Here is a 27,906-nt window from a genome sequence, read left to right on the forward strand (position 1 = left end):
AGCAGTTATCCATTAACCTATCGATTACTATCGATCACTTCCCTTGCGACGGCCCAGCAGACAGTGTGTACACACTGGCAAACCCGACCATTTTGACGCGATTTCGATTTCTCATAAAAAAAAAAAACACACATTTAACTCGGGCGCTCCTGCTGCTGTGTTTTTTATGTGTGTGTGAACGAACCAAATATATACACATGAGCTGGAGGACAGTGAAATTGAATTAGTGTTTATATAGCACATTGATGGCTGATAATGCCGCCGCCGAAAAATCGTTTGGCCATCGTTAGTGTCAGAACGGGAACGAGTACGAGTACGGGTGCGAGTACGAGTACCACAAAGTATCGTCGTCGTCGTCCTGCCCCCCGTCCCGCCCCCTCCGTCGCCGCCCCCTCTGCGCCGTACGCACGCATCGATTTGGGCTAAACGTTAGATACCTCCTAACGCAGTTGTTAGGGTGGAAAGGCAATATATACAAGGAGAAAAAATAATACCACACACCAAATAGCCACTGGCCACTAGCCACTCGATAAATGAACTGCAATGCCGTGCGTTGGCTATTCGCGTGCAATCCGTTGATCCGATCCGGTCCTGGGCTGGTCCGCATCCCCCCAAATCCCAGCCAGAAAAGTGCAATACACCAGAATCGAAGCGAAACCAAACGAAACGAAAACCAGGAGAGAGACAAACTCACAAATAAATCAAAGTGGAGTGGAAAGTGGGTAAAATGTTAAATTAAAACCCGAGGAGGAGTCGAAAATGTTTATTGTATAATTTCCTATTGAGCAGGTGTGCTTGTGTGTGTGCGGTGTGTGTGTGTGCATGCACCTGTGTGTGTGTGTGTGAGTAGTTTTTGTTTTTTTCGCTGCTTCTTCTTGTGGTTTATTTGTCAACAAAAAGAAGAAGGAAGAAAGCAGAGTAATAATTTGTTATTGCCTTCTTCGCACTGCTTGCAGGAGTGCCGACGAAGCAGTGAACTTGTGCAACGAACCGCTTGACGACCCAGTGGCCTCCACATGAAGACCATGTCGCGTTTCGGCCTGCGCCGTGGCTTCAAGCTCTCGGAGGAGCAGGTCAACGGCAAGAATCCAATAGCGCCGGCCACTCCCCCAGCGCCCGCTGCCACTGCCCCCAATCCGCGCAAGAAGCGGCAGGCCCGGCAGGAGGAGTTGGACGTGGAGCAGGAGGAACCAGAGCCGCACGATGAGCCCGAACCGGAGCACGAGCAGGAACCGATCTCCCTGATCTGCAGCCTGCCGCTGGACCGACTGCCCCGCCTGGTGGAGAAGCTGCATCAGCTGACGGAGGAGCGGGAACGGGAGCGGGAGCGAGAACGGGAGCGGGATGGGCTGGCGGGATCAGCGGGTCACTCCTCGACGAAGGTCCTGTGTCTGTACTGTGATAGAAAGTTCGCCTCCGGTAAGCTGCAGGCCAAGCATGTGGACAAGTTCCACACCGAGCGGCAGGAGCGGCGCTGCAGCGGCCGTTCCACCAGCTCCAATTCCCATCCCGCCGCCGGCGGCTTCCCCGGCTGCCAGTGGTGCGGCCAGCACTCGAATCGGCGCCAGGCCACGCCTCCCCCGCAGATCTGCCTGCCGGCCAAGCATCTGGAGCAGCTGTTCCGGCACCTGAGCGAGCAGCATGCGGACAAGTACTTTGGCTGCCAGCCGTGTCGCCTGCGCTTCCAGGACGCGGACCATTTGTCGGCGCACCAGCGGCAGCAGCATCCGTTGCCGGAGGATGCCAATGCATCCCATGGCCATGGGCATGCCTCCCATGGCCATGGACATGCCGCCAAGCCCGGACTGATGGGCGCCGACGAGCCGGTGCTCTTTCGCCTGGGGCTCACCCAGAACCGGCTGCCCAGCAGCCATCGGAATCGCGGCCAGCGCAAGGAGGAGGAGCCGCCGCCCCTGGCCGCCACGCCCAGCAGTGGCAGTAAGTCGCGGAGCAGCAGTCGGGCGGCGGCGCAGCGGCAACAGCTGCAGTCGCAGCAAGCCATTCCGGCCGGCAGTCAGGCTCTGCAATCGCCACAGGATGCAGTCAATCCGGATGCAGTCTTTCGGCTGCCCGCCAGCCTGGCCTGCATCTCCTCCTCCTCCGCCTCCTCATCGTCAGCCGCTGCCGCCGCCGCCGCCAACTCAGTGTTCGACGACAAGTTCTACAAGGATGTGGTGTTCAATGTGCGCCACAATCTACAGAATCACCTGGACGGCCGTCTATTCACCTCCCCAACATCATCTGCATCAACATCTGTGGCGTCGTCCTCGTCCTCGGAGCTCATCATGCTGCATGGTCCCAGCCAGGTGTGTCCTGGCGGCGCCTCCTATCCCACACTGCTGACCGCCGAGCAGTTTGGGGGCACGGGGGAACTGCTGCCGCTGGCCAAGTTCCGACGGAGACCGCACACCAAGCACAGCTGGAAGTGGAAGTGGGACTACGTGAAGAAGTTCACCCTGATCAACGAGGGCGGGCGGCTGGTGAAGAAGCTGAAGCAGCCCCATTGCCTGGGCCTGCGCGATCTCTCCAAGCTGGACATGTGGACGCAACTGACGATGCGCCAGAAGCACGATCTCTCTCTGTCGCTGGCGGAGGAGCAGGACCAGGAGCAGCAGCGCCGCCTGCTGGAGCAGCTCAATCTCATCCTGGACCACCGCCTGCTGCCGCACATCATCCTCGAGCAGAACGAGCAGGCGGTGATCAAGTGCGAGAACGACGATGAGGACGACCCCGTGGGTGTGAACAGCACACATCCGGGTGATGATCTGCTGCCCCAGAGTTTCGCCGACGAGAGTTTCCTCTCCCTGCTGCAACTGCAGCCGAGAACCGAGGAGGGGAACAGGGAGCAGGAACGGGAACAGGAACAGGAGCAGCTGAGGAACAGAAACCGAAGATCCGTTGTGCTCAGCGGCGAGTGGGCGCGACCACGCCTCTACCTGTGCATCTGCTGTGGCGCCAAGTTCGACCAGCGCAAGTCGCTGGAGGAGCACAAGACCTTCCGCCACTCGCACATCTACGCCACGCACTACGAGGTGGTGGGCCGAGAACTGCTGGCCGGCAACCTGCTGCGCCACCTGTTCATCCCCAAACGGGCGTTGGGTCGCTTTGCCGCCGCCGCTTCGAGCAACTGCATCCGGTGGCCGCAGATCGGGCCAGGGCAGCAGCAGCCCAAGCAGGAACAGGAGCGGAACAGTGTGCAGCCGGAGGAGGAGACCCGGTCGTCGTCGGCCTCCTCGCGCTCCTCGTACGAGGTGTCCACGCCCACTCCGCTCTCGGGATTGGAGCAACAGCAGCCATCGCCGGCCTCCGGATCGGGATCGGCCTCCTCTTGCTCTCCCAGCTCATCCTCCGCTTCCACCCTCATGTCCACCGCCCCCACCGTGATGTCCTCCCACTCGCACTCGCATTCGCACTCCACCTGCATATCCTCCACAACGACCACGACATCGTCCGCTCCTTCCAGCTGCACCAAGTGCGGCCGCAAGTGCAGCGGCCTCATGGATCTCTACCGCCACATGCTGGACTGCTCCGGCGACTATGTGTGGTCGCTGGCCAAGAAGCGCAAGTATCGCTACTATTGCGGCACCAAGAAGCGGCGCGCCTTCTCCAAGAAGCCGCTGAAGCAGCTGTCCGCCCGCAAGAAGGAGAAGCTGGAGGTGGAAGTGGAAGTGGATGAGGGCGATGCAGAGGCAGATGGCGAGGGGGAGGCGGAGGCGGAGGCAGAGGCAGAGGGCGAGGAGAGCGGCTCCAGTTCGTCCAAGTTGAAGAACTCGCCACGCCAAAGGCCCAGCGATGGTGAGTGGTCCTCTCTTTAGATTGAATTCCAAAGAAAATGTATTAAGTCAATGTTCCATTTCCAGCTGAATCCATACGCAAGATGCTCGAGAACCTGCCCGCCAAGCGCATCTGCAAGAAGATCTTCCCCGTGGACAACAAGGCCAAGCGCAAGGCCAAGAACAAGGCGAAGGCCAAGGCCAAGGCCAAGTCCATGGCCAAGTCGCTGGTCAAGTCGAAGTCCAAGCAGCAGCGCAGCAGCACCAAGAGAATCTACAACCAGCACTTGCTGCGCACCACGCGCTCCCGCTCGCGATCATCGGTGGTGGCCACCGGCTCCTCGGCGGCCGCTGTGGCTGCCCAGCAGCAGCGCAGTCGCCGCAAGCAGAAGCAACAGCAGCATCAGCAGAAGCAGAAGGCCAAGCTGGACAAAGCCAAATCCCCGCCAGAAACGCCTGCTGAAGCTGTAATGGAGGATGAGCCAGTTAAGCTGCCCACCACACCCATAGTCACTGCCAAGTCATCAAGGTCTCCCGCTGAGGAGAAGCCATCGCTGCGGCTGGAGCTACCACCACTTAGCCTTCCGGAGGCCACAACACCTGCTCCACCCGCCTGCTCCGTTCCGGAATCGGAGCCCGCATCGCCCACTCCCAGCAAGCAGCTAATGCCCACACCGCCCACAACGCCGGCGCCGGCCACCAAATCCCCGCCAGCTACTGCTGCTGCTGCTGTGGCAGCTGGTCCGCCACCCTACTCCGCTGGAGCCACCACTCGCCTGGCCACGCCCAATTCGAGTGTGAAGCGTAGCAAGCGGATTAGCGACTGCATAGCCATGCTCACGGGCAAACTGGAGGAGAAGCTCAAGACGGAGAAAGTGCCAGCGCCTGCTGCGCCGCTGGAAATGGAGCGGAAGAGTGTGGTGCAGGAGAAGGCGGCAGAGAAGCAGGACAGGGCAAAGCAGCCGGTGGAGACACCTGCTCCACCACCGGATGGCGACAAGGAGCGAGTGCAGCCAAAGACGCCCAAACGCAAGGCGGTGTCGCGTCGAATCATCAAAATGGATGCCACACCAGAGCCCCCGTTGGAGTCGCTACCACTAAGGCAGGCTCCAGAAGGAACTTTGCTTGCTGTTGCAGTTCCACCGATGGCAGTTCCGCCTGCTACTTTGGTGGAAACTCCAGCTCCAGCTCCAGCTCTAGCTCCTGTTCCTGCCCTGCCGCCTCCTGTGTTCAACAGTTTGCCAGGACCTTCTCCGCCAGTCATTGCACCTGCTCCTCCTCCGCCAGTCATTGCACCTGCTCCTCTGCCCGTGGCTGCACCTGCTCCTCCGCCTCCAAGGCGCACGCCCACCAAGGCGGCGGCCAAGCAGATGGCCGCACCACCACCAAAGCCAGCCTCGTTGGCCGCCCTTAAGCAGTATCCTCCAATGGAGCCATCATCGCCGGCGGTGCTGGCCACCAATGCGGCAGCTGTGCCCGTGGCTATGCCGCTGGGAATGCAGGGAATGCAGGGGATGCCCGCTCCACTGGCGGTGGTACCAGTGAACATGCTGCCCAAGATGCCACTGTATATGCCGCAGCTGCAAGGGAATCCCAATTGCAATACCAATACCATTACCAATCCCACGCCCACTACTATGTTCGTGATGGATCATCAGCCGCTGAACCTGACCAGCCAGCGAGGAGTGCTGCAAAAGCCGCTGATCACTGGCACCACGGGGGATCCCGGCTTGGTTGGACTGCCGCATCATCGCTCGGGCGGAATGCCCGCCCGGCGGCAGACGATCTGTGGCTTTGAGGCCAGAAACCTCATGGGTTTGGACATGGACATGGAGCCGCTGGATCTGTCAAAGAAGTCGAGCAGAAAGGCATCGCCGGTGCCGCCGCCAAGGATGCAGCAGGAGGTGCCAATGGTGACTGCACCGATGCCACCGCAGCAGCATCCACCGCAGCAGCCAGGCGCTGCTCCTCCAATTCCCGGCCAGCCCCTGCCCCTGGCCTCGCACTATTACTCCAACCTGGATCTGCTCAAGATCCCGCAGGTGCGCAATCCTGGCAATCCAGCTGCTGGAGTGGTGGTGCCCACCAGCGGTGTTCCGCCGCCAGTTTCCATCATGCCCACATCCGTGGCCACCACGACCCACGCTCACGTGCATCCCGTCAAGAGTTCGGGCGGCAAAAAGCGCTCGCTGGAGGGAACTGGCAGCTCCAAGAAGGACCATGGCAAGGGCCAGGCCAAGGTGTGTCCGCGCATGGACGAGGTGGTCAACAACCATATCGACGATGCCATCAACTCGGTCATTATGGCTGTCCAAGCCAGTTTGCCGGATGACGAGGAGGAGAAGGAAAAGGAAAAGGAGAAGGAGAAGGAGGAGCAGGCCAAGAAAGACAAGGAGAGGGAGAGGCAACGAGAACAAAGAGAGATTGAGAGGGAGAAGGAGAAACTGGAGCTGGAACCGCTGCCCAGGCCGAGCAACTGCATCTTGTCGCTGCCCAGCTCTGCGGGATTGCCCCTGACTGTAAATCCTGTTCCCGCCGTGCTTATTTCTCCAGCTGCTCCTAATCCAGCACCCACTACTGCTCTGCAGCCTGTGCCTGCCAAGAATCTGACGCCCAAGAAGCGCTCCATGCGCTCGCGAACCATCGACTGTCGCTCCGCTTTGCTTGCCCTGGAGGAGACTCTTCCGGTGGCGCCATTGCATCAGTTTATCCCGCTGCCAGTGAACGGTGATGCAAGGGGAGAGATGCCTACGTTACCAGTTTCTCTTCCAGTTCCAGTTCCTGCTTCGGTTCCTCCTCCAGCTGCGTCCGTTCCAGTTCCCTTAATGAGTATTAAGGAAGCAGCACTTACTGTGACCACTCCTGCAGCAACACCTCCATTAGTGGAGCATCAGTCTCCGGAATCTCCTGATCCTGATCCTCTTCCTGTTCCTGTTCCTGTTCCAGAAATGATTGCCCAACCAGAGGCCTGTGCTGAGTCCTGTGCTCCCGTGCCGGTGCCCGTGCCCGTCTCCGTCATTTCAGTGGCTCCCGCCTTGCCACAGCTGCCACCACATCGCTGTGCCACGCCCCCGCCCACCACAATGGCCGAGACGAACTGCAGCTCGCTGATGGAGGAGCACAGCAGCAACCTGAACAACAACACCTCCTCGGGCTTCCACAGTCTGGCGCAATCGGAGCAGCCCCTGTCCACAACGGCAGCAGCAACGCCAGTGGAGGAGTCTACTGCTACGGCTCCGGCGCCACCGCCCAAGAAGGAGGAGCAGCATCAGCAGCAGCAGGAGGAGGAGGAGCTGCTGCTGCTGCCCGCCAAGAAGAAGCAACGTCGCCGGCGCAAGAACGAACTGGCGGCCATTGTGGCCGATCAGCTGCTGGAAAGCTTTAAGATCGACAACGCACGCAGGGACAACCTGAAGAAGCTGGAGAATCTGGCGTATGAGAAGAGCGAGGACCTGCTGCTCACCGGGATGCTCCTAATGTCCAGCACCAAGCGCAATGCCGCCCTGGGCACGTCCTCCGCTGCGGCCGCCAAGCTGGCGAAGAAGGAGCCCTCGGCGGCCGAGGCGGAAGCGGAGGCACCCCCAAATCCGCCAGGACGCGGCAGGCCCAAGCGTCGCCAGAGTTGCTACTACCGAAGGGGCAAGGCTGGCGGAGGAGGCGGAGGCGGGGGAGGAGGAGGAGGAACTGGCCCGGGCAAGGCCACCAATGAGAACATCAGTCTGCTCAAGTCCTCGCTGGAGTCCTTCTCGATTGGCATCGAGAAGCAGCTGCTGGCCAAGGAGGCGCGCGAGGCCAAGGAGTCGCAATCGCAGTCGGGGAACAGCGTTGGCAGCCAGCCACCAGTCGGCTCCATCCTGCGACCCAGCATTCTCAGCGGCGCAGTGGCCCGTGATCAGCAACAGCACTCCAAGGAGAAGGAGAAGGACAAGGAGAAGGGTAAGGATAAACAGGAGCACATACCTGCTGCTGCCACCTTCAGTCGTGATCCACGGCTGAACAAGAACATACACAAGGAGCAGGCGCCGGAGCAGCAAAGGTCAACGATGGCCAAGGAGCAGCATGTGGCCACCACAAACGACAATGCCGAGGAGGAGGACAACTACCTCACGGAGATTGCCAAGAACGTGAACGAGAAGATCATGTCGGCCACCACCAACGAGGACTTTGAGTTTGCCCACGACGAGTTCGACGGCGAGGGGGATCCCGATCAGGATCAGGATCCGGATCACGACCAGGACAAGTACTATCGCCCGCCCACCTCGATGAGTGTGCGCAGTGCGCCCAATCTGAACGACGAGCACTCAAACTTCGGCTCCATGTGCGACGACAACACCAACACCGAGGTGATGGACATGGACCTGGACGACGAGATGAGTGTGTATACCAGCTACTCCCAGGATCTGGGACGTGGCGGACGTGGGCGCCGGAGGAGGCGGCGCCGGAGCGTGCTGCTCACGCGGCGGCCCAAGAAGCGGACGCAGCGCAGCGAACTGGATGCCGAGAAGTACGGCTGCCAGCTGTGCGGCAAGAGCTTCTTCACCGCCACCTCGCTCTCCAAGCACAACATGACCCTGGCCCATGTGTCCAAGTTGTCGGCCCAGGAGTACCTGCAGTCGCAGACGGCTCCCTCCAGTCCGCAGCAGCAGCAGCAGGATGTCCAGCTGGATGATGTGCAGCTGGCGGAAAACAACAGGAGGGAGGAGCCGCATCAGCATCAGCGGCAGGAGGAGGAACAACACCACCTGGCAGCAGCTCCTCCGGCGCAGCAGATGAGAGCCTCGGTGCTGATGCTGCCCAACCAAATGGCCCATCAGGAAAGGGAGCGGGAGCGTGAGCGTGAGCTGCAGCGGATTCAGGAGCACGAGAGAATCCAGCTGCAGCGGGAGCGCGAGCAGGAGCAGCACCAGCAGGAGCAAGTGCATCATGTGATTACTGAGGCCAGCCTGCGGCTGCACGACAATCAGCACAGTCCGCAGACAGCTCCACCGCCCACCGCCTCTCGCCTCAATCTCAATCCCGACGAGCGTCTCTTCTACGAGTGCTGCAACATCCTGAAGAGCGCCGAGACGCCACGCCCCCTTACCGGCGGAGGCGGGGTCGGGGGCGGAGGCGGTCCAGCCACCACCACTTCGGTGATAGTGACGGCGGGCAGAAAACAACCGCCACCGCCGCCAGCCTCGCCATCGCCATCCCGGTCCTCCTCGCTGCCTCCGCCGGCTTCGCCATCGCCATCGCTGCCACCTCCTGCCTCCCCGTCGCTCTCACTGCCTCCGCCGGCATCGCCGTCGCCATCTCCCTCGCCGCCGCCACCTGCGGAGCCACCTGCTCCTCATCCTCATCCTCATCCGCATCCTCATTCGCATCCTGCTCCTCAGCCAGCGCCTGCCGTGTGCCACCAGCCAGTCATCCAACAGCTGTTCCGCAACCCGCCGGCGGTCACGCCCACCACAACGCCCACGTAAGTGCCACCATTTATAAGCGAGTAACTAAAAAGAACCCTTGCAGTCAAAGGAAATGATATAAGGCCATTATATTAGGGAAAAAAATGGGAACAAATCAGCCAAATGGGTCGTTATTTTAGAAAACAAACACCATTTAATAAATCACATTTTTAATTTGCCTTAAATTTTTTACAGATACTTAAATTATAAACATACTAAATTTAAATAAAAAACGACAAATTTCATAAAATACCATTTAATTGTTATTGTATATACACAATTTTAACCAATCGATTAAAAGCACAATTAGTAAACTTTTTATAGATATATAAAAATAAGTTTAAATGCTTGGTAAACTAGGGGTCATGTTTATAATATTTTTATATATAATGACTAAAAACATCTTGTTTATGTAATATTATAACCAACCATGACCTCATATATAGCAAGCAAATAAACTTCAATTTATAAAAGCATTCAAATGTAATGTTTCCAATTTTCCAATTTTTAAATATGATACAAATAATATTGTAGAAATAAATGTAGTTTATAGGGTCGAAAACGCTTCTTTTTAGCTCTTTCATACTTTTGCACTATTAAAAACAGCTTTTTAAATCCAAATAAAAAAAAGATTTTCTTGGAATGTTTAAATTTCTTTTGCAAATTTTAAATACCTTTCGAAAAACTTATTTCTGGGACACCTCCGATAAGGTAGGCTTTTGATTTGGCTGTTATGATGATTAACTTTACGTTTATGATACAGTTTTTAATTAAGAATAAATAAATTAGGCACTTAGTGCTCCTATCAAAAGAATTAAATAAGCAGAAAGTTACTAAAAAGTCAGTTGCAATTATAATTTTTATTGAGGCAGAACAAATATTATAATTTATATATTCTACTTTCTAATTTGTAAATAACAATCTAATTATATTTTTTTTTTTAATTTAAATACAAAATGAAACCATATTTTATAAGATAATATTTTATCTTTTCCGAATCACTATTAACTTTATTTTTACAAAGTAGTCGGTACTAATTAGCTTTAGGTTGAGGAACATGTGCAAAATACAATGAATTAAACACAATACAACCCCTATTTTTTTGTTGATGTTTCCCAAACCAAATTCTTAATAATATAAAAATTGAATAAAACATTTGGTTCCTTGATTATATTTAACTTGTCCCTCGATTAGTCAAGAGTCAACTGCTGACCACAACACTCTCCACACCAGGTGACTAATTCCCCCACCTCTCTCCTCTCTCCTTGCAGCAACCACAACAGGCTCTCGCCCAGCTACTCGGCGGTGTCGCAGTTCTCGGCCACCACCACCACGTCCCGCTTCAAGACGAAGGCGGCCATGAAGGGCTACGAGAACGTGAACATGCAGCTGGACATGCTGGAGCTGGCCAAGTCGGGCCGGGGTGTGTGCAAGCTCACCGAGCTGGCGGACATTGCGCTGGGCAGCGAGAAGCCCGGCGGCGACTTCCTGCCCCATCTGCCGCCCGCTCCGGCCGCCGCAGCAGCTCCTGCGATGCCGGCCACTCTGCCGCCCACCGCCATCCAGCAGATGGCCATCCAGCAGACGCCGACGGTGACGGTGACGCCAACGGGTCCGCTGGAACAGCAGCAGAGCTCCACGTCGTCCAAGACGATCATGCATGCATCCATCATCAAGGCGGCGGCGGGCGTGGCCAGCTCGGCCACTCTGCCGCCGGTCTCCGGGCGGATCATCATTCCGGACAGGCCGTTCAAGAACATTGGCCTGGAGGAGAAGGCGCCCATCACGTTCCAGAAGCCCAAGACTTGCGTGAATTTGCTGCAGGAGCAGGACAACAACAGCGTCTCCACGGCCAGTTACTCGGATCGGGATGACTATGATTTCGGCACCCTAAGTTGCGACGGCGACGTGGAACCGGAGCCAGAACCGGAGGTCAGAGGTGGCGGTGGCGGCGGAGGTGGAGGTGGAGGTGGTCAAGCTACCGGGCGAGTGGTGCTGGACCAGGGAGCAGAAGTTGGGGTAGGAGGTCGAGCCGCCGTCTCAACCTCCAGCTCATCGTCCTCCTCCTCCTCGTCGTCGGCGGCGGACCATTCGAGGAGTGGCAGTCGGAGCAGCAGCAGCAGTTCCAGTCGGGCCACAGCCAAAACGTTCGAGAACAAGTCGCTGATCATGGGCCGCATATTCAAGCATGCCAGCAGCGCCAAGGCCACGGCAGTGATGGCCACATCGGCGGCCATGCTGCCCGGGCCCAGTGTGGCGGCGGGCCTGGCCAAGATCAAGGCGCTGCCCAAGAACCAGGCGAATCTCGACCAGATCTTCGACGAGTTGCGTGGCGGTCATCCAACAGCCAAGTCTTCGGAAATGGAGGCACCGCCATCTCTGGTGCCGGAAAGCTGGGAGAGGCAGCATCAGCAGCAGCAGGCACATCACCACCACCATCAGCCGCATCAGCAGCATCAGCAGCATCATCATCACCACCAGCAGCAGCACCACCACCAGATAGAGCCCATGGCGGCACCAGCTGCTCCGGCAGCGCCAGCGGCCATGCCAGCACCCAGTGCTCTGCCGCCGGGCAGAAAAACGAAGAATGTGGCCATAGCGAACACTGCCAAGAAGAGCGCTACCACCACCAAAGCCACGCCGGCCAAGGCCAAGGGCAAGTCTAAAGTGGCCGCCTCTGGCGCCGCCACCTCAACAGCCTCGTCCAATCGCAAGCCTCGCAAGGACTTGACCAAGCTGCAATCGGAGCTGGGCATGAGCCACGAGGAGATCGAGCAGCTGATCGACGAGGGCCAGCGCAAGTCCAAGCGCCGCTGTGCCACCAATCGACCCAAGAAGCTGGTGGAGACCTGGAGCTCCGACGAGTACGAGGAGTTCCTGTCCACCAAGGATATCATAGCGCTGATCGAACAAAAGGAGCAGCAGGAGCAGCGGCGCAAGCGCAAGACCAGTGAGGCCACCACCCAGCCGGAGGCACTCGCTCCACCGCTGGTCGGTAAGAAGGCACAGACGCCACAGGCGACGGCGGCGGCGACGACGGCAGCGGCAGCGGCTCCAGCCAAGCGCAAGAATCGCGGCGGTGAGAGGAAGCCAGCGCCAGTTGTGCAAGTGGAAGTGCAAGTGGTGGAGCAGCCAAAGTCGCGGGCCAGGCAAAGGAACCAGCAGCAGCAACCAGCAGCAGTGCCACCTCCACCTCCACCTGCACCCCCTGTTGCCCCCGCCAATCCTCAGCCAGCAGTGATCACGGCCAATTCAAAGGGTAAATCCAAGGCATCGGTTAAGAGTAGAGCGCCAGCGACCAAGGTCACAAGCAACAGGAAAAAGCGCGGACAGCAAAAGCAGCGGGAGGAGGAGGAGGATGAGGAGGAGGAAGCGAAAGCGGAAGTGGAAGTGGAGCCACCGACCAGGACGCGCAGCTCTAGGCAGCAGCAGCAGCCCAGGGGAAAAGCTGGGCCAGAGATAGAGCCACCACTAGAACCTGCTCCTGCCCAAAAAGAAAGGAACAAGTCGCGTTATGGCAATGCACAACAGCAGCTACCGCCGCCACCGCCGCCGCCGCAGCAAACGCAACCGCATCCCAGGAGCAGCTCCGTGGCCACCACCAGCAGCAGCACCACCGCCAACACCAACACCACCAATAACAACAACAACAGCAGCAGCAGCAACAAGAACCTAAAGGCCAAGCGGAAATCCCAGACGAATCGGCAATCGCCGGCGCGAAGAAAGCGACCGGCAAGCGAAAAGCAGCTCTACTACTGGAGCAGCTCCAGCGACGATGAGTTCGGACGCCTCGATGACGACGAGGATGAGGGCGAGGCGGCCAATGCCGAAGGAACCGGCGGCGAGCAGAGGGATGGGGATCGGCTGGATCGTCTAGATCGGCTGGATCGCCTGGACCGACTGGATCGACTGCAGCCGGAGGAGGCGGCCTCGCCATCGCCGCCCGGCAAGCACTTCGAGGAGAACGAGCCGTACCAGAAGCACGGCTGGATCGTGGGCGACTCGCACAAGAAGCTAGTGAAGCTGCTGGCCATCGCCAAGGGCAGCAAGAAGGTGGACAACTCCAGCGGTGTCAAGCGGCGCACGCCCAAGCGCAAGTGCTAGCGTCACCAGGACAATCTGCATCAGCAAGAGCAACTGGAGGAGGAGGAGGAGGAGGAGAAGGAGGAGGTGGTGGTGGATGCCATCCTCCTGCCAGACAAGTCATAGCCATAGGCTTCGAGGGCGCAGTCGGCGCGGGCAGCCGACGATCCATCAACGCCATCGATCACATACGTACTGCCATTGTGTCATCGTTAATCGTTAAGGCCAGCGCCAGGAGGGGATTAGCTGGAGCTGGAGCTGGAACTGTAGCTGGAGCTGTAGCTGGAGCTGGAGAAAACGCAATCCAAACCAGAACAGACGCCTCCTGGCCCTCTGGTTCCCATTAACCGTATGCGGAGTATATGCAACATATTTTTCTTTTTCTTTTAAACATCTAAGCGTTACATTATTTAGGTTTTTTTTTATTAAATGTATTTATAATTAATAAACAAAACAAACAAAAAAGCGAAAAAGCAACAAATATAAATTTGAGCACAACAATTAAACCAGCTGCCTAATGATTTTGCATATTTACCAATTGCTAGAGGGTAGATTTAATCATAATTTCAGATGTTTGAAAGGCACAGAAAAAGAGCGTTTCAACCCTATAAAGTATATCCTAACTTTCATCCAAGTTTTTAAAATACAAAATCATATAATAAATGATTTGGTTTTTTATTTTTAAACTAATGCTGCAATCTAACCAACTTAAATGTATACTTTCTTGATCCTTTTAATAATGAAATAGTTTGAAAGTTATGGAACTTGGTAAGAACATTTTTAAACTATTATATTTTTTTTTGTTTTGATTGGGCAAACTTTAGGTTTAATTTCAATATATGTTGCGGCATTATAAATTGTCAATCCCTTTCGTTTCCTATAAATCAGCATTGTTGATTTTTAAATATTTCAGGCTGCCAATATTTTTCTTTATGAACATTTAAAAATTATTTTGAATTTTCTTATGAACTTAAAAATTTAATGTTTTTTTTTTGAGTGTGAGGCATTATTTAAATTAAAATTAAAGCCTATTTTTGCACTTCAAATTGGAATCTAGAGATATTTCAGACTGCCATAAGAAAAGTAATTGCAAGGTTTTTCAGTCTAACCAGCATACAGAATCTGCATCAGGAGATATTATGTATTGAAAATCAGAATCAGGATCAGGAGATATTATTATATATTATATTCCATACTTAAATCTGCCATAAAAGAAGTTTTAAGCTTTTTCTGTCTAACCAGCATAAAGAATCGGGATCAGAAGATATTAGATATTATATTTCAGAATCAGGATCAGGAGATATTTGTATATATATTATATTCCATACTTCAATCTTCCATAGGAGAAATTAAATCACTTTTTCGGTCTAACCAGCATACAAATTCAGGAGTTATTGTTATATATTGTATTCCATATTTCAGTCAGCCATAAGAAAAGAAATAGCGCGTTTTTCCTCAATTTAACTTCTGTTTTATTTTATATTTTACAACTAACGGTATCTTTACATATATAACATGTAAAAAAAATAGATTTAAGGAATAGTTAAAAAAACGTAGAACATAATGGAAGCGGGGCGCGGGGCGGAGCGAACGCAGAAGTCTCGGCGAGCTCACATCCAGACCGATGTTTATGTGTTGTTGTTGTTGTCGTTGTTGTTGTCATTGTTGACGTGTTTGCCTTTTGCCAAAGTATAAATGCGAAGCAAAACAATATTTCATCAGAGGATTAGAGTGTGTGGTGCATGTGAGTCAAAACAGAGGTGCTGGTAGTGGTGTGTGGTGTGTGAACCTGGCTCTGGATGCACCGATGTAAGAGATATTGGTGGGTCTCGCCTCGACTGGGGCTCCGTTCGCTGGCCCTCCTCTGCGCCGCCGTGCTCCGCATCATGACTTAAACAGTACGCTGGCTTCAAAGTCTCATGGGGCTGGCTTACATCATGCCACCCATGCCGCCCATGCCTCCCATGCCGCCCATGCCACCCATGCCGGGCATGCCAGGAGCTCCGTCCTCCTTGGGGATCTCGGTCACCACAGCCTCGGCGGTGGTCAGCAGCGAGGCCACGCCGGAGGCGTCGGTGATGGCGGTGCGCACCACCTTGGTCGGGTCAATGATGCCCTTCTCGATCAGGTTGCCGTACTCGCCCTTCAGCGCATCGTAGCCGTAGTCGCCGGTCTGGGTCTCCACCTTGGCCACCACCATGGCGCCATCCACGCCGGCATTCTTGGCGATCGTCATGCAGGGCATGCGCAGGGCACGACGCACAATCTCCACGCCGAGGTTCTGTGGGCGATTCGAGATTAAATAACATATAGCTTAAACAAGAAAGGAAGCAAAATTCGGCAAGCCGAACATTATATACCCTTGCAGCTATTTCCAAAACTAAAATACTCATTGAAACGATCTCAATTTCGAATTATATGAGCTTAAAAAGCTCATTTATTCGATCGTTCCTATGGCAGCTATATGATACCGTTTTCCCGATTTTAATATAATTAAAAGCGTAATTCTGAAAGTTTAAGCCAATACTATATATGTTCAAAAGAATTTATTTTTAAATTAAAAAATAGAGAAGTTATATTTGTTTTCATATATATTTTTTCCATGTGAGCTTTTTCGACCGATTTTAATGAAACTTAAATCGTAATTCGGAAATATTAAACTAATACTAAAACTCGAAGTACAAAAAAAAAATTGTAAAAGAGCAGATATCGCTCGTTATGTACTTATGTACTACCTGCAATAGAAAGACAACTTTTGGGAAAGTTGCGTAGATGCAGACGGACGGACAGACTGACAAACGGACGGACATGGCTAGATCGACCATCCCAGTGATGCTGATCAAGAATATGTATACTTATTGGGTCGTTGCAAACTTCTGACTAAATTATAATACTCTCTGCAAAGGTATAAAAAGGGGATGGGAAAAAAAAAGTATTCTCACCTGATCCTCGTTGGAGGTCTTCACGGAGTCCAGCTTCTCAATGCAGCGCAGCAGAGCGGTGCCGCCTCCGGGAACGATTCCCTCTTCGACGGCGGCACGGGTGGCGTTCAGGGCATCGTGGACGCGGTCCTTCTTCTCGTTGACCTCCACCTCGCTGGAGCCGCCGACGCGGAGCAGGGCCACGCCTGAGGCCAGACGGGCCAGGCGCTCCTGCAGCTTCTCCTTCTCGTACTCCGAGGTGGTGTCCTCGATCTGTTCCTTGATCTGGGTGGCGCGACGCAGCACATCCTCCTTCTTGCCCTTGCCCTTCAGCAGCAGCGTGTCGTCCTTGGTGATCACCACCTCGCCCACCTGCCCCAAATCGCTGACCTTCACGTCCTCCAGCTTGACGAGATCGGCATCATCGCCGAAGACAATGCCGCCGGAGGCGATGGCCATGTCGGTGAGGGTGCTCTTCCGGTTGTCCCCGAATCCGGGAGCCTTCACGGCGGCCACCTGCAGGCCGATCTTCAGGCGGTTCACCACCAGGGTGCTGAGGGCCTCGCCATCGATGTCCTCGGCAATGATGACCAGCGGCTTGCGCTGCGCGTTGGCCAGCTCCAGGGCGGGAATGATGCTCTGCACCGAGGAGATCTTCTTCTCGGACAGCAGGAGCAGGGCGTCCTGGAACTCCACCTTGGCGCCCTTGGACGAGTTGATGAAGTAGGGCGAGATGTAGCCGCGATCGAACTTCATGCCCTCGATCACCTCCAGCTCGTCGTTGAGGGTCTTGCCGTCCTTGACGGTGATGACGCCATCGCGTCCCACCTTCTTCATGGCCTCGCTGATCAGATTGCCGATGGCCAGGTCACCGTTGGCCGAGATGGTGGCCACCTGGGCGATCTCCTCGGGCGTCTTCACCGTGCGCGACATGGCCTTCAGGTTGTCCTTCACCGTCTCCACGGCCAACATGACTCCGCGACGAATCTCGACGGGATTGGCGCCCTTCGAGATCTTCTCGAAGCCCTCCTTGGCGATGGCGCGGGCCAGAACGGTGGCGGTGGTGGTGCCGTCGCCAGCCTCTTCGTTCGTATTGTTGGCCACATCCTGGACCAGCTTGGCGCCAATGTTCTGGAACTTGTCCTTCAGCTCAATGGACTTGGCCACCGTCACGCCGTCCTTGGTGATCTTGGGCGAGCCCCACGACTGCTCGATGATCACGTTGCGGCCCTTTGGACCCATGGTCACGGCCACGGCATCGGCCAGCACATCGACGCCCTGCAGCATCATGGCGCGCACCTCGGCACCGAATCGCACGTCCTTGGCATAGCCGCGCATGGCCAGCTGGCGGCTGATGGAGGTGCGAGCAAGCGAAACAGGCAAACGGAACATCTGTGGGTAAGAAATTAATTAGGGATTAGCCAAGTACAACAGATAGGGATCGTGGGCCGAGTCGGAGCACGTGCTCCGACCAAGAGTTCCCCAAAGATTCGGTGTCTTTGTCTTGTTTACCCCGTACCTTTTCAGTTGATAATTGATAAGCAAGTGAAGCGCTTCAAGCAGGTCAAAGTACGAAAATAATTCTCTTGGTTTTTGTTAAATGGAAAACTTTTGAAAAAATGTAAAAATCTATTTGGGAAAATCGAAGTTTTACACACGGATTGTACTTGCTTCTACCAAAATGATAACTGTAATGCTCTCAAATGTTTGACAATAAGTTCAACTACTACTATTAAGTTTAAAAATAGCTTGGCAATGCAGTTAAGATTGAATTGTTCATAAAAATTATACAAAGTTACATAAACTATTTGAAATTTGGAAAATGTAAGCACATTTTATTTATTTATAAATCAATTAATAAATTAAAGCAATGTTTTTATTTTATTTTAAAAAATATCAATATATTAAATGGAGAAGTTCTATGGAAAATATTTTAAACCAGATAAATTTAGAAAGAAAAAATTGTGGTGAAGCAAAAGTTTTGGAAATTACATAAGCTTAGTTGAAATTTACATTCTCGAAGGTTTATATATTCCAAAATTAAAAATTCACACTTAAATTTGGCTAATATGTGTTAACACATCATTTAACTGTAGAACAAAAAAAGTGCGCATACAAGTAATCTTATTGTAAACATGGGAACATAATTGCTTAACTAATTATCTGATATAATGATGACATTTTTCATGAACAGAAAACCATAATAAATGTTTCGAATTTTCAAGCAGTTTTGTTTAAATAAAAAAAGAAAGATCTATTCTAGACTACAAGATTACAACAAAACATCTTGTTTTATAAGTTAAAATTTAATTTTACTCAATGTACTTGAGTACTCACTTGTCGCGCTAAGAAATATAAATAAATAAAAATGTGGGCCCTAATTTTAAAAAACCTGTTTTCAAGAGATCTAATCATCTTTTTTTTTATCAACGAGGTTCCTCTGTACCGGCCAGGCCCCCTTCCAGTTCCCGCTGGAACGAACGACGGTGGCAACAAAGCCATCTCAACACCGAGCATTCCAGAAGAAACGATTTATGTAACCAGCCGAGGGAAAAATAGATACACCCAAATCGGAGGGAGTGTTATTCAATAAACCCAAGATGGGCCAAGGCGAGGGGAAGATTTCCCGAGAAGAGCAGCACATGCAATGCCCCTGATAAATGTGAAATTGCTTTCGATTGCCGGCAAGCAGTGGAAAACATGTGCGCTTTCCTATTGGACTTTTACTTTACTTTCCAGGGTGCGTTTGTGTGTGTGCATGAAGGTGATTACGAGAAATTAAGATTTAACAAGTTAATAGAAAGAAGAATCATCCTCTTTCCATTGATCAATGAGTAGAACTTTCTGGAAACACGGTTTGCCGGCTATCTGCCAGATTGTCCCCTCTTATATAATCGCGAAACATACGAACGCACATACCCCACACACAAACTTATACTGCAGGTGGGAAAACGGGAAATATGCAGGCGCTGGAAGTCAATTAGAACTTACTGTGAATTAAACTGGTACTGCGAAATATTAACAAGACAGTTAAACGAATGCTTCCGATTCTATTTGATGTAAAACAACAAGCTCACTTCACTCGCTTCGAAATGTGCGCACAATTCTAACCTTAATGTGACTTAGAGATGGCCAGTGGAGATGGGGGAACGTCGATATAAACATCGATGCCACAATCGAGTCATCGATGTTTCAAAACATCGGTTACATTTTTGTTTCCCCAGCTCTCATTATTGTTCTCCTAACAGAAATGTTAAATCATCGTTTTCCTTACAGAGTCTCCTTGTATCTATGTTAGGAAAATGACGACTTAAATTTTCTGTTAGAAAACGAAGGCTTAACATTGCCGCTACAAAAACGATTTTGAATTTCGAACTATGAAGTGACTATCGATTGTTTTAGAACAATTGAGGAATAATAGGCGTTTTAGTACAGTCGGTATATATTTCAATTGAACGGAATTTGAGCCTGACCATGAACGGTCACACTTTAGTCACCATAGTTTTAATATAAATTAGGGGCTTTCCCTTGAGATTTAGGGACTTTTTGACGGCGCTTAAGAAAAATATTGAATCGTTTATCATTACTCTTATTAAAACAAATTATATTTAGTAATTGCTTATTAATTTTATTTTATTTGGAAAAAACAATTGTTTTCCTAAAAATAAAAACATGTGAATGGCTTTAATTAAAAAGCCAGTTTTGCTTTTTAAATTCATCCAAAGCTAGTCAGGGAATGAACCGCCGTCGAAATAAACAAATAAATTTTATGTAACAATTTTCAGACCAAAGTCCTTGAAACCACAATTAAATACATATGTAATTTTAGGTGAAAATTAAATAATGTGGGTAAGAATAAAATAAAAAAATTTTTTTTTTAATTTCAATCTATATACTTGCTTAATATTTATTTCTTCAGCTTCAGATACCATACCCCTTTATATATTACACATTACAATGCTGAAAAAACGGTCATTGGCGAACCAAAGTTACGTATTAACAAACTGAATCCTATGCTCGATTCCAGTGGTAATAGGTCCCACTGCGCTCATGTAGTCCATTAGGGCGTCCAAATCAAATGGACCCCTCCTGAAAACAAGTGAATTCGTTATTCAGGGCTTAAATTCTGTTGCACTTCATTTGAATAGTTACTCAAGATCCTCGGCATTGTCGCTGATTACACTGAAGCCGTTCTTGCCACTCGCCAGATAGTCCATGACCACCACGCGGTACTTCTCCTCCAGATCGAGTGGCCTGTAGGCGGGCACCTGGCACTTGGAGCAGCGAACTCGGACACTGGAGACGCGCTGGCCAACGCTGGCCCTGAGATCGAAGACGATCCGAAGTCCGGAAACCTGCATAAATCGGGAGGACCATGGCGAAGGCGAGCTGGGATTCATGGACGCCACACCGTTTTCCAGCAGCTCCAGAATGTGCTTTCCGCGAAGAGTTAGGGCAATCAATCGATTTTGCCAAGGGCACATGGCAAACAACTGCTTGTAGGTAATGTCTGTGGTAAGAAATAAATAAATTAATTAATAACATTAAAAAAAAATTAATCCTAAAATTATGTTTAATTGTAACACGAACTTTTAAAATTACACTTGTTTAAAGTACAGAATTCTTCTGTATGATTTGATTAGCTCATATATCAACAAAATAATAGAAATAAAAAATTGAATGTAACTGGTAGTATATAAATAATTGTCAGCTTATCGTTGCTATTAATTTTAAACTACTTTAAAGATTGAACATAAGGTAGCACTAGGATATGGAATAAAATAAGATTCAAACAACTGAAATTACAAATTAAATCCATTAATCAACAGATTATAGAAATCTTAAAAAAATATAAACCATTTTATCTTAACTTACAAAATTTTCCATTATTTTAATCACCCATTTTTATTTATTTTTTAGAAATGAAGATTATGTGTTAATGTGAAATGTGTGTTGAACCGAACAAGAACCCATTTTTCTAGCCTTTAATATTCATATTAAATACTCTTATGGTCGAAAACCTTTTCATCTCGTTTTACATTTTCTATGCGAACAGCGATTATTAAGCAAGTATCGATTTCCATTCATGATATACATAGCTTTAAGGGCTTAGGTAGATCAAACTCACTGCCAGCAGGAATGGGCACTCGGAATGTTCCCGGCGATGTCAAGGCCACGGTCACGTTACTCCAGTTATCCTCAATGTACGATGCATCTTTGACGAACTGGGGATTTTCGCGGGGATTTAGGTTAACAATTCCTGCACAAACTATCCCCACTTACCTCATGTAGAATGGCATCGGTGAAGAAGTTCCCCAGATTGCACTCTCCACGGTTGCAGCTGCTCTGCTCCAGGAAGACCCTACTCTGACCCACGATTCGATTGGCTAGGGGTTCCATCACATCTTGCCACGGCACCATAGCCTGCAGAACGTCTTCATCTTTGAAGAAAGTTAGGATTTCAGCAATGTTTTTTTTTTTTAATTAAATTTAATTTTCAATTAAGAGTTGAGGGGACTCTAGGTCATAACATTAACCAACTTAATCAGATTTCATGAACCGAATTCATGAAAACTCCCAATACCCCCCATTCCTAAAATAAAATTAAAAAGTAAGTAATATCTTTTTAGTAACATTAACTTAGTGTACCCAAAGAAAACAAAGTTTTCAAATTTTTCTTGAATATTTATTGTGGGACAAATGCAACAAATTGGCAGAACAAAGATATTTTGAATTCCGTGATCAGTTAAGCACAGTGATGCGTCCCTCGCGACCATGATAGATGGGATTGGTGTGTTGGCCGTACGAGATCAGGGCATCCAAGTCAGTGACTCCCCACCTGCAAACAAAACATAACACTTAGTGGAAATGACTGGTTTTTTTTAAATTACTATCGAAATTTCTAGGAATATAAAGAACTTACTGATAAAACAATGAAAATGTGAAAATAAATATCTGGATATTGGATCCAATTTTGATAGTTTTCATAAAGTAAATTTAGGTAATTTAAATAAATTAATAATAATATTAAATTCAATGCATAACAAATTGTACGACTAAATATAAAAATATATTAATTAATCTGAAAAATGTTAGATTTAAATTGGGCCCTATTTTTTTTAATTGAATTCAATAAATAAAAAACAATTCATGAATTTATTAATGTTTAATATGGCTTAAATAAAAAATAGATTTTTAAACATTAAAATTTATTCAAAGCATAGTCAAATTAAAGTTTAATTTTTTTTTTTTGATTTTTTCATATTTAAAATAACTTTTAGCCGCCAAAGCTGATATTTGAGCTTGATTTACCACATTTTATTTAACCAGTGTCGAATACTTTAATTTAAAACTATATTTTTGTTGTGTCTTATATGATCTTGAATTGAGTGGGTTGTACTTACTGTAGGTCTGTGCCCTCGGCGAGCATGGTGAATCCATCGCCGCCCGCCTGCAGGAAGTTGGGCGAAACGAGGCGATATAGTTTGTTGGATACCAGTGGCTCGTACTTGGGCACCTCGCAGTCCGCACAACGCATCGCTACGGAGACGACTCGCGATCCGATTGGCTTGGTGTAATCGTACTTCACCCGAATGCCCGAGAACTGCAGATTGATGTACGATCCGGAGACCCCGTTCTCCAGGTCCACCTTGGCAACGGCCCACTCCATCGCCTCCACTATTTTGCTGCCCGCCAGATTGTAGGCCACTAGGGTGTTCTCAAATGGCGACATGCTGACTATGTGGGCATAAGTGAGGTCTGTGGATGGTATGCAAATTGGTGTGATTAAAACGGATTACATTTCAGTTTACACCATTTAGTGCTGATCCTTAGAAATCTAGTCTTATTAATGACAAAATGTCGAATATATTTTTATGGTCAAAGGCAAACATTTTGAAGGATATTTTATTTTATTTTATTTATTATAAAAATCTCCTATTACTTAAAAATGTGTGTCAGTATAGTTGAAAAGTAAAAGTTTCAAAACTAGACTTTTATTAAAATTTAGCCTGAAAACCAAACCATTTTTTAAGCATTATGCCATTTCACTATAAATTTTTGCATTTATGTAAAAAACTAGTTAATCCATAAGAATGTTGGATATATTTAAAAAAAGGAAAAGTGTTTGCCTACAAATTTCTATATAATTTATTATTGTACTCACTGCCTCTCAAGAGCGGCACGCGAAGTCCTCCGATGTTCATGAGTCCGGCGGACACATTTGTCCAGGCCTTCTGGTCATAAGGAGCCATTCCCACAAACTAAAACAAGGGATGTGAAATGTTGTCATAGAAATAGCATTAGAGCAGAGATTCCAACTCACAGCGTGCACCATGGCGTCGCAGAAGTAGTTGCCCAGGTTACACTCTCCAGCGGCACAATCGTCCTTTGTGAGGTCCACCTTCGTGCTGCCCACTACCACCTTGCCCTTTTCGTCGATTATCAACTTCCACGGCTGCATGGCCTCCAGCACCTCCTCATCTGCACACAAACACACAAGACACTCCAGTAAAATAGTTATGTCGAAGGACTTTCACATAAGACACGTTAAAAAAGCTTGGTCTTGAACAACATACACCGATAATCACAACATATATTATAAGTACACAAGAAAACCATTCACTTGGATTACACAGAAAAAAACAAGCACATAAGTAAAAACAAGTAATAACATAAGACACTACAAAAAATTTAATACAAATATATTTGAGATAGCCACAACCGCATAAACAAAGAAGCCATCATAATAACCACTTGAGAATTATAAAGCAGTTTAGGATAAGATTTTTCGTTAAATAAAATTGGAAAATTATCGCTACAAATTTATTGGCTGTTCTTATTTTTATGTTCTTGAAAGTATATTTTAATTGTAGAAAATGAAAGCTATTTCACTATTATTATTGGCCTTAATGTCTGGTGAAAAATTATTGTGTCAACTTGAACAGCTATCATTGGAAAAGCCCAGCTAAAGTGTTATTAGAAAATTAAGTAAGATAAGTAATTTTAAGCAAACTATTATATCAAAACAATACCCCTCGCAGAAATAAAAAAATTTAAATTAAATAATAATTAATTTGAACTTTTTAGTTTGATTTTTAAAAAAATATGAATTAATAATTATTAACTAAATAAAAAGCGCAATTAACTGAATAGTATTTTTTAATGAGCCATGTTATTAAAATTCTTTTATCCCGAAGTTCATTCAATAACATTAAAAAAGAATTTATAATTATTATTGAATTTGGTACATTAAAAATGTGAGTAAGTGTAGTAAAATATATAATAATAATAATTTTAAAGGGGCTGCAATTTTTTTGTGAATCTTTTTACTATTGTGTTATTTGAGAATGGTCTTTTTTTGCCTTTGTGATTTGATATGAAATATATATTCGATACATTGCAATTTCTTTCTGTGTACTGACCTTCAGGCACCGACTGGTCCATGTAGAGCGGGTCACCCTCGAAGTCCAGCACGTCGCCGTTGTCGTCGAAGTAGACGACCAGGTTGCCCACGTAGCGGGCGTAGGCGGAGGCCTGGACGATGAGGACGCGGTGGCCGGAGCTGTGGACCACCTCGGTGGGGTAGTCGCCGACGGGCCGGTGCGGACCCGGCGGCGTGCCCGTATAGAGGAAGGTGTGCGAGTGGGAGCCCACGATGACGTCGATCCAGTCGCCGGCATTGGCCGCGATCTCCTTGTCCACGTCGTAGCCGCAGTGCGAGACCACGATGATTATGTTGGCGCCCTGGGCCTTCAGCAGCTGTGCCTCCTCGCGGATGGTGTCGCTCTCGTTCCGGAAGATCACCTTGCCGGTGTTGGCCAGATCCTGGGCGAGGGCTCTATATGGTAAGTCATTGTGCCGATTTTAGGGATCTCTACTCACGTAGGTCGTCTCCAGGATGACGCCAATCAGTCCAATCTTGCGACCCGACCGCTCGATGATCATCGACTTGTTGTACTTGCCCTCCATGGTGGGCTCGTGGGCGCAGTCCATGTTGGCCACCAGCATGTTGGTGTCCACCGTCTCCAGGAAGGGCACCACGCCCTCCACTCCGTGGTCGAACTCATGGTTGCCCAGCGTCTGAAATGGGTTTCGAAACATTTGCTTAGTTCGGACTCAAAAACTAGTCCCATTAGAGTAGTTCTTACTTAAAATATGTAATTAGCCAAAGTAATAAAAATATACTACGAAATGTTGCTTATAAATTTAGTTCTTTTAACTTTGTGGTCTGAATTTTGTTCAATAACAACGACAATTTGGCAAATAACTTAACTTCGGGCTACAATAAGTTTAAAACATTTGCTCACAAGATTGCGCATTGAATGAACAAAAAAATTGTTGTTTTATAATATTGTTATTCATCATTATATACACTAAAAACAGCCATTGTACATGTTTCAGCTAAAATCAATAACATTTTGTATATTAACTAATACAAATTAAGCTAGACAAAAATCCAATATTTTTCATTTTCAAGTGGGGAATTTAGTGTCACAGCACCTGTTTGGTCGATTGGTCTAGTTGTTTATAAATAGTATAAAAATAAGCTAATGGTTTTTATCAGCTTAACCGAGTCGTTCTACTTGGAGTGAATTCAATTACGTGTCTCTAAAATTCAGAGTGACTCATTTGCTAAATTAAACTAACTTATGTTTAAGTAATTAAAACAAAGTAAAAGCAAGTTAATTACTATTTTCTCAAGCAAGATAAAATCGAAGCTTTTTTAATTGGTTTATGGAGAACACATATATAATATGTAATTTAAAGCCTTTTCACATTTTTCAACTGCTCTTTGCTATCATTTGCTTGATCTGTTTTGTATCTTTAAACTTAATAAAAACCATATTAGGCTTAAAATAAAGCATTTTTAACAAATAGAACCATATTTGGACCACATAATTTGTAACAATTGAAAATTAAATAATATATATTATATACTTTAATGTTAATTTAATTGAAATAACTTTTGAATTAATATTCAGAATATGTGATATTTAAACTAAACCATGGTGACTAATAGAAGCACCTACCATGGCGTCGGCGGGCAGGAGGTTCAGGAGCTGTTGGGTAACGTTCCACCGACCGATGTTGTACCACAGGGTGCCCTGGAAGCTGTCCCCAGCATTGATGTAGATGGGATTGAGCTCCGCCTGCTCACGGAGCAGTCGCCTCACGGTGTGGACGGTCCGCGGATATCCGCCGATGCACTCCTCGCCCTCGTCGCACGTTCCGCCTGACGTGTCGGTGGCCTCGAACCTGCGGATATTGATAATCATGATCATGATCATGATCATGATCATGATGGCAATCGTGAATCAAAGAAATCGCAAGCGGGGATTAGCTCTGGAGTGGGCTCGTGTGGCCTCGTGGCCCACGTATCGTTATCAGGATCGAAATCGGAATCAGTATGTGGGCCCGATACGCCATGGTTTACGGCCCAGTCTTGATCATAAACCGTTTCGATTCAATCTGATTACACAGTGAAAAATTGAAAGTATCAATGTGATTGTCACGGGACAACAAATGTGTATCATTTGTACAATTGGAAAATGTTAAATTTGTATTAAGTAAGGGTGTCACAGTAATACGCCAAGTATCAAGACCAAATGAATACGGAATTTCATCAAGTCGAGTATTATTTCTTACTGATTTTGTTGTCATGGCCATTGCCCCAGAAGACTTAGTAGACTCCACCCTCTAAAAACATACCTTTTCTCGTTAGCATAACAACTGAAACTGGGCTCAATTTTGAAAAGTTTGTTACCTCATTGTATTAGGTTAACTTAGCTCATGTCACATTCAAATTTAGTGATTGTACCATTGGAGGACAGATTTTAAATAAAACAATATTACTATGGACGACAGTACATGTGGTGACGAAGGCCACCAACACTACTGTTATATAGCCGCAGAATTGAAAAACTGCTGTGATGGTCCGATCGTGACGAGCAATACACCAATCGAAAGGTATCGCTAAATGTATAAGAGTAGCATACCAATAATTAGAAAAATTGATTGGTACATAAAAAAAGATTTTTTTTTTTAATTGGAGTTCTTGAGCTTGGGTTTAAATTTTATTCCCATTTAAACATTTAAAAAGTGTATTTATTTAGTCGAATGCTTATTCATTTTTCGTCACAAAATTTGATGTCAGATATTTTATATGTTGAAGGTGCGATCGTCACGACTTTTTTACCTCGTTAAGAGGTGTTTTTGTTTGATTAATAAAAAAAAAACAAAAAAAAAATTGTTTTTTCTGTGTAGTTGCCCAGGCTACGGGGTTTTTTTCGCCTTACCTAGCGTGCAGGTCGTTAATGTGAATGATGGACACGGGAAAGCCTTTTTTGTCGGCAGCCTCCAAGGGTGCCACCGTCACCAAAATCACGGCCAACAACAAGCAAACGATTCGGGCTGCCATTTCTCCAACCGCACTTGGAATTAGTATTCACCGGGGGTCGAAAAAAAAAAAAAAATCTGAAAAGTATATTCAAGTGTAAGTACACCCAGCCCGATGGCCGTCGATAAGGCAACTGAATGGCCAAAAACGCAAGCAATGCGACGCCTGCGAATTCTGAATGGGTTTCGGTTTGGCTTTCGCTTTAGATTTCGGGCCCTGAGATCGGAGATCTGGACATCGGTACGGTGCCCCTCTCTCTGATAAGCCGAAAATGTACTTCATTCTCGACC

General features: G+C 48.4%; 3 protein-coding genes across 5 annotated transcripts; 1 reads left to right on the forward strand and 2 right to left on the reverse strand.

The window, feature by feature from the left end:
* Positions 1 to 63: 63 nt before the first annotated feature.
* On the forward strand, positions 64 to 13,803 carry LOC128265702 (uncharacterized). 2 transcript variants are annotated; one of them, XM_053001897.1, is made up of 5 exons: positions 64 to 718; positions 957 to 3,795; positions 3,861 to 6,625; positions 6,662 to 9,231; positions 10,486 to 13,803. In XM_053001897.1, exons 2-5 carry the CDS (start codon positions 1,017 to 1,019, stop codon positions 13,316 to 13,318), a joined length of 10,947 nt encoding a protein of 3,648 aa, XP_052857857.1. In that variant the 5' UTR covers positions 64 to 718; positions 957 to 1,016; the 3' UTR covers positions 13,319 to 13,803. The 2 variants fall into 2 exon arrangements, with proteins under 2 accessions (XP_052857857.1, XP_052857856.1); XM_053001896.1 differs by having other exon boundaries at positions 3,861 to 9,231.
* A 941-nt stretch (positions 13,804 to 14,744) lies between these two features.
* LOC128265725 (heat shock protein 60A) lies at positions 14,745 to 19,370 on the reverse strand. Its single transcript, XM_053001924.1, is given in 4 exon segments — positions 14,745 to 15,272; positions 15,275 to 15,578; positions 16,240 to 17,610; positions 19,210 to 19,370. Coding segments are annotated over 3 exon segments (1,932 nt in total). The 5' UTR covers positions 19,210 to 19,370; the 3' UTR covers positions 14,745 to 15,015.
* A 779-nt stretch (positions 19,371 to 20,149) lies between these two features.
* LOC128265726 (apyrase) lies at positions 20,150 to 27,790 on the reverse strand. 2 transcript variants are annotated; one of them, XM_053001925.1, is made up of 8 exons: positions 27,516 to 27,790; positions 26,250 to 26,475; positions 25,102 to 25,299; positions 24,642 to 25,044; positions 21,502 to 21,659; positions 21,347 to 21,443; positions 20,371 to 20,728; positions 20,150 to 20,307 (listed from the first exon to the last, which is right to left on the reverse strand). In XM_053001925.1, exons 1-8 carry the CDS (start codon positions 27,635 to 27,637, stop codon positions 20,208 to 20,210), a joined length of 1,662 nt encoding a protein of 553 aa, XP_052857885.1. In that variant the 5' UTR covers positions 27,638 to 27,790; the 3' UTR covers positions 20,150 to 20,207. The 2 variants fall into 2 exon arrangements, with proteins under 2 accessions (XP_052857885.1, XP_052857886.1); XM_053001926.1 differs by lacking the exons at positions 20,150 to 20,307; positions 20,371 to 20,728; positions 21,347 to 21,443; positions 21,502 to 21,659 and adding exons at positions 21,883 to 22,057; positions 22,623 to 22,977; positions 23,384 to 23,480; positions 23,543 to 23,700 and having other exon boundaries at positions 27,516 to 27,778.
* Between the last annotated feature and the right edge of the window lie 116 nt (positions 27,791 to 27,906).

Source organism: Drosophila gunungcola, unplaced genomic scaffold (assembly GCF_025200985.1).
Source record: "Drosophila gunungcola strain Sukarami unplaced genomic scaffold, Dgunungcola_SK_2 000148F, whole genome shotgun sequence".
NCBI lineage: Eukaryota > Metazoa > Arthropoda > Insecta > Diptera > Drosophilidae > Drosophila > Drosophila gunungcola.

Bases quoted from the DNA above. Each gene is read 5' to 3' on its own strand.
- LOC128265702 (XM_053001896.1), top strand. From the start codon at position 1,017: ATGAAGACCATGTCGCGTTTCGGCCTGCGCCGTGGCTTCAAGCTCTCG. The intron at 3,796-3,860 runs GTGAGTGGTCCT...TTCCATTTCCAG, and splicing joins ACGCCAAAGGCCCAGCGATG to CTGAATCCATACGCAAGATG. The intron at 9,232-10,485 runs GTAAGTGCCACC...CTCTCCTTGCAG, and splicing joins ACGCCCACCACAACGCCCAC to CAACCACAACAGGCTCTCGC.
- LOC128265726 (XM_053001925.1), bottom strand. From the start codon at position 27,637: ATGGCAGCCCGAATCGTTTGCTTGTTGTTGGCCGTGATTTTGGTGACG. The intron at 26,476-27,515 runs GTAAGGCGAAAA...CAATATCCGCAG, and splicing joins ATTAACGACCTGCACGCTAG to GTTCGAGGCCACCGACACGT. The intron at 25,300-26,249 runs GTAGGTGCTTCT...AACCCATTTCAG, and splicing joins TCCTGCCCGCCGACGCCATG to ACGCTGGGCAACCATGAGTT.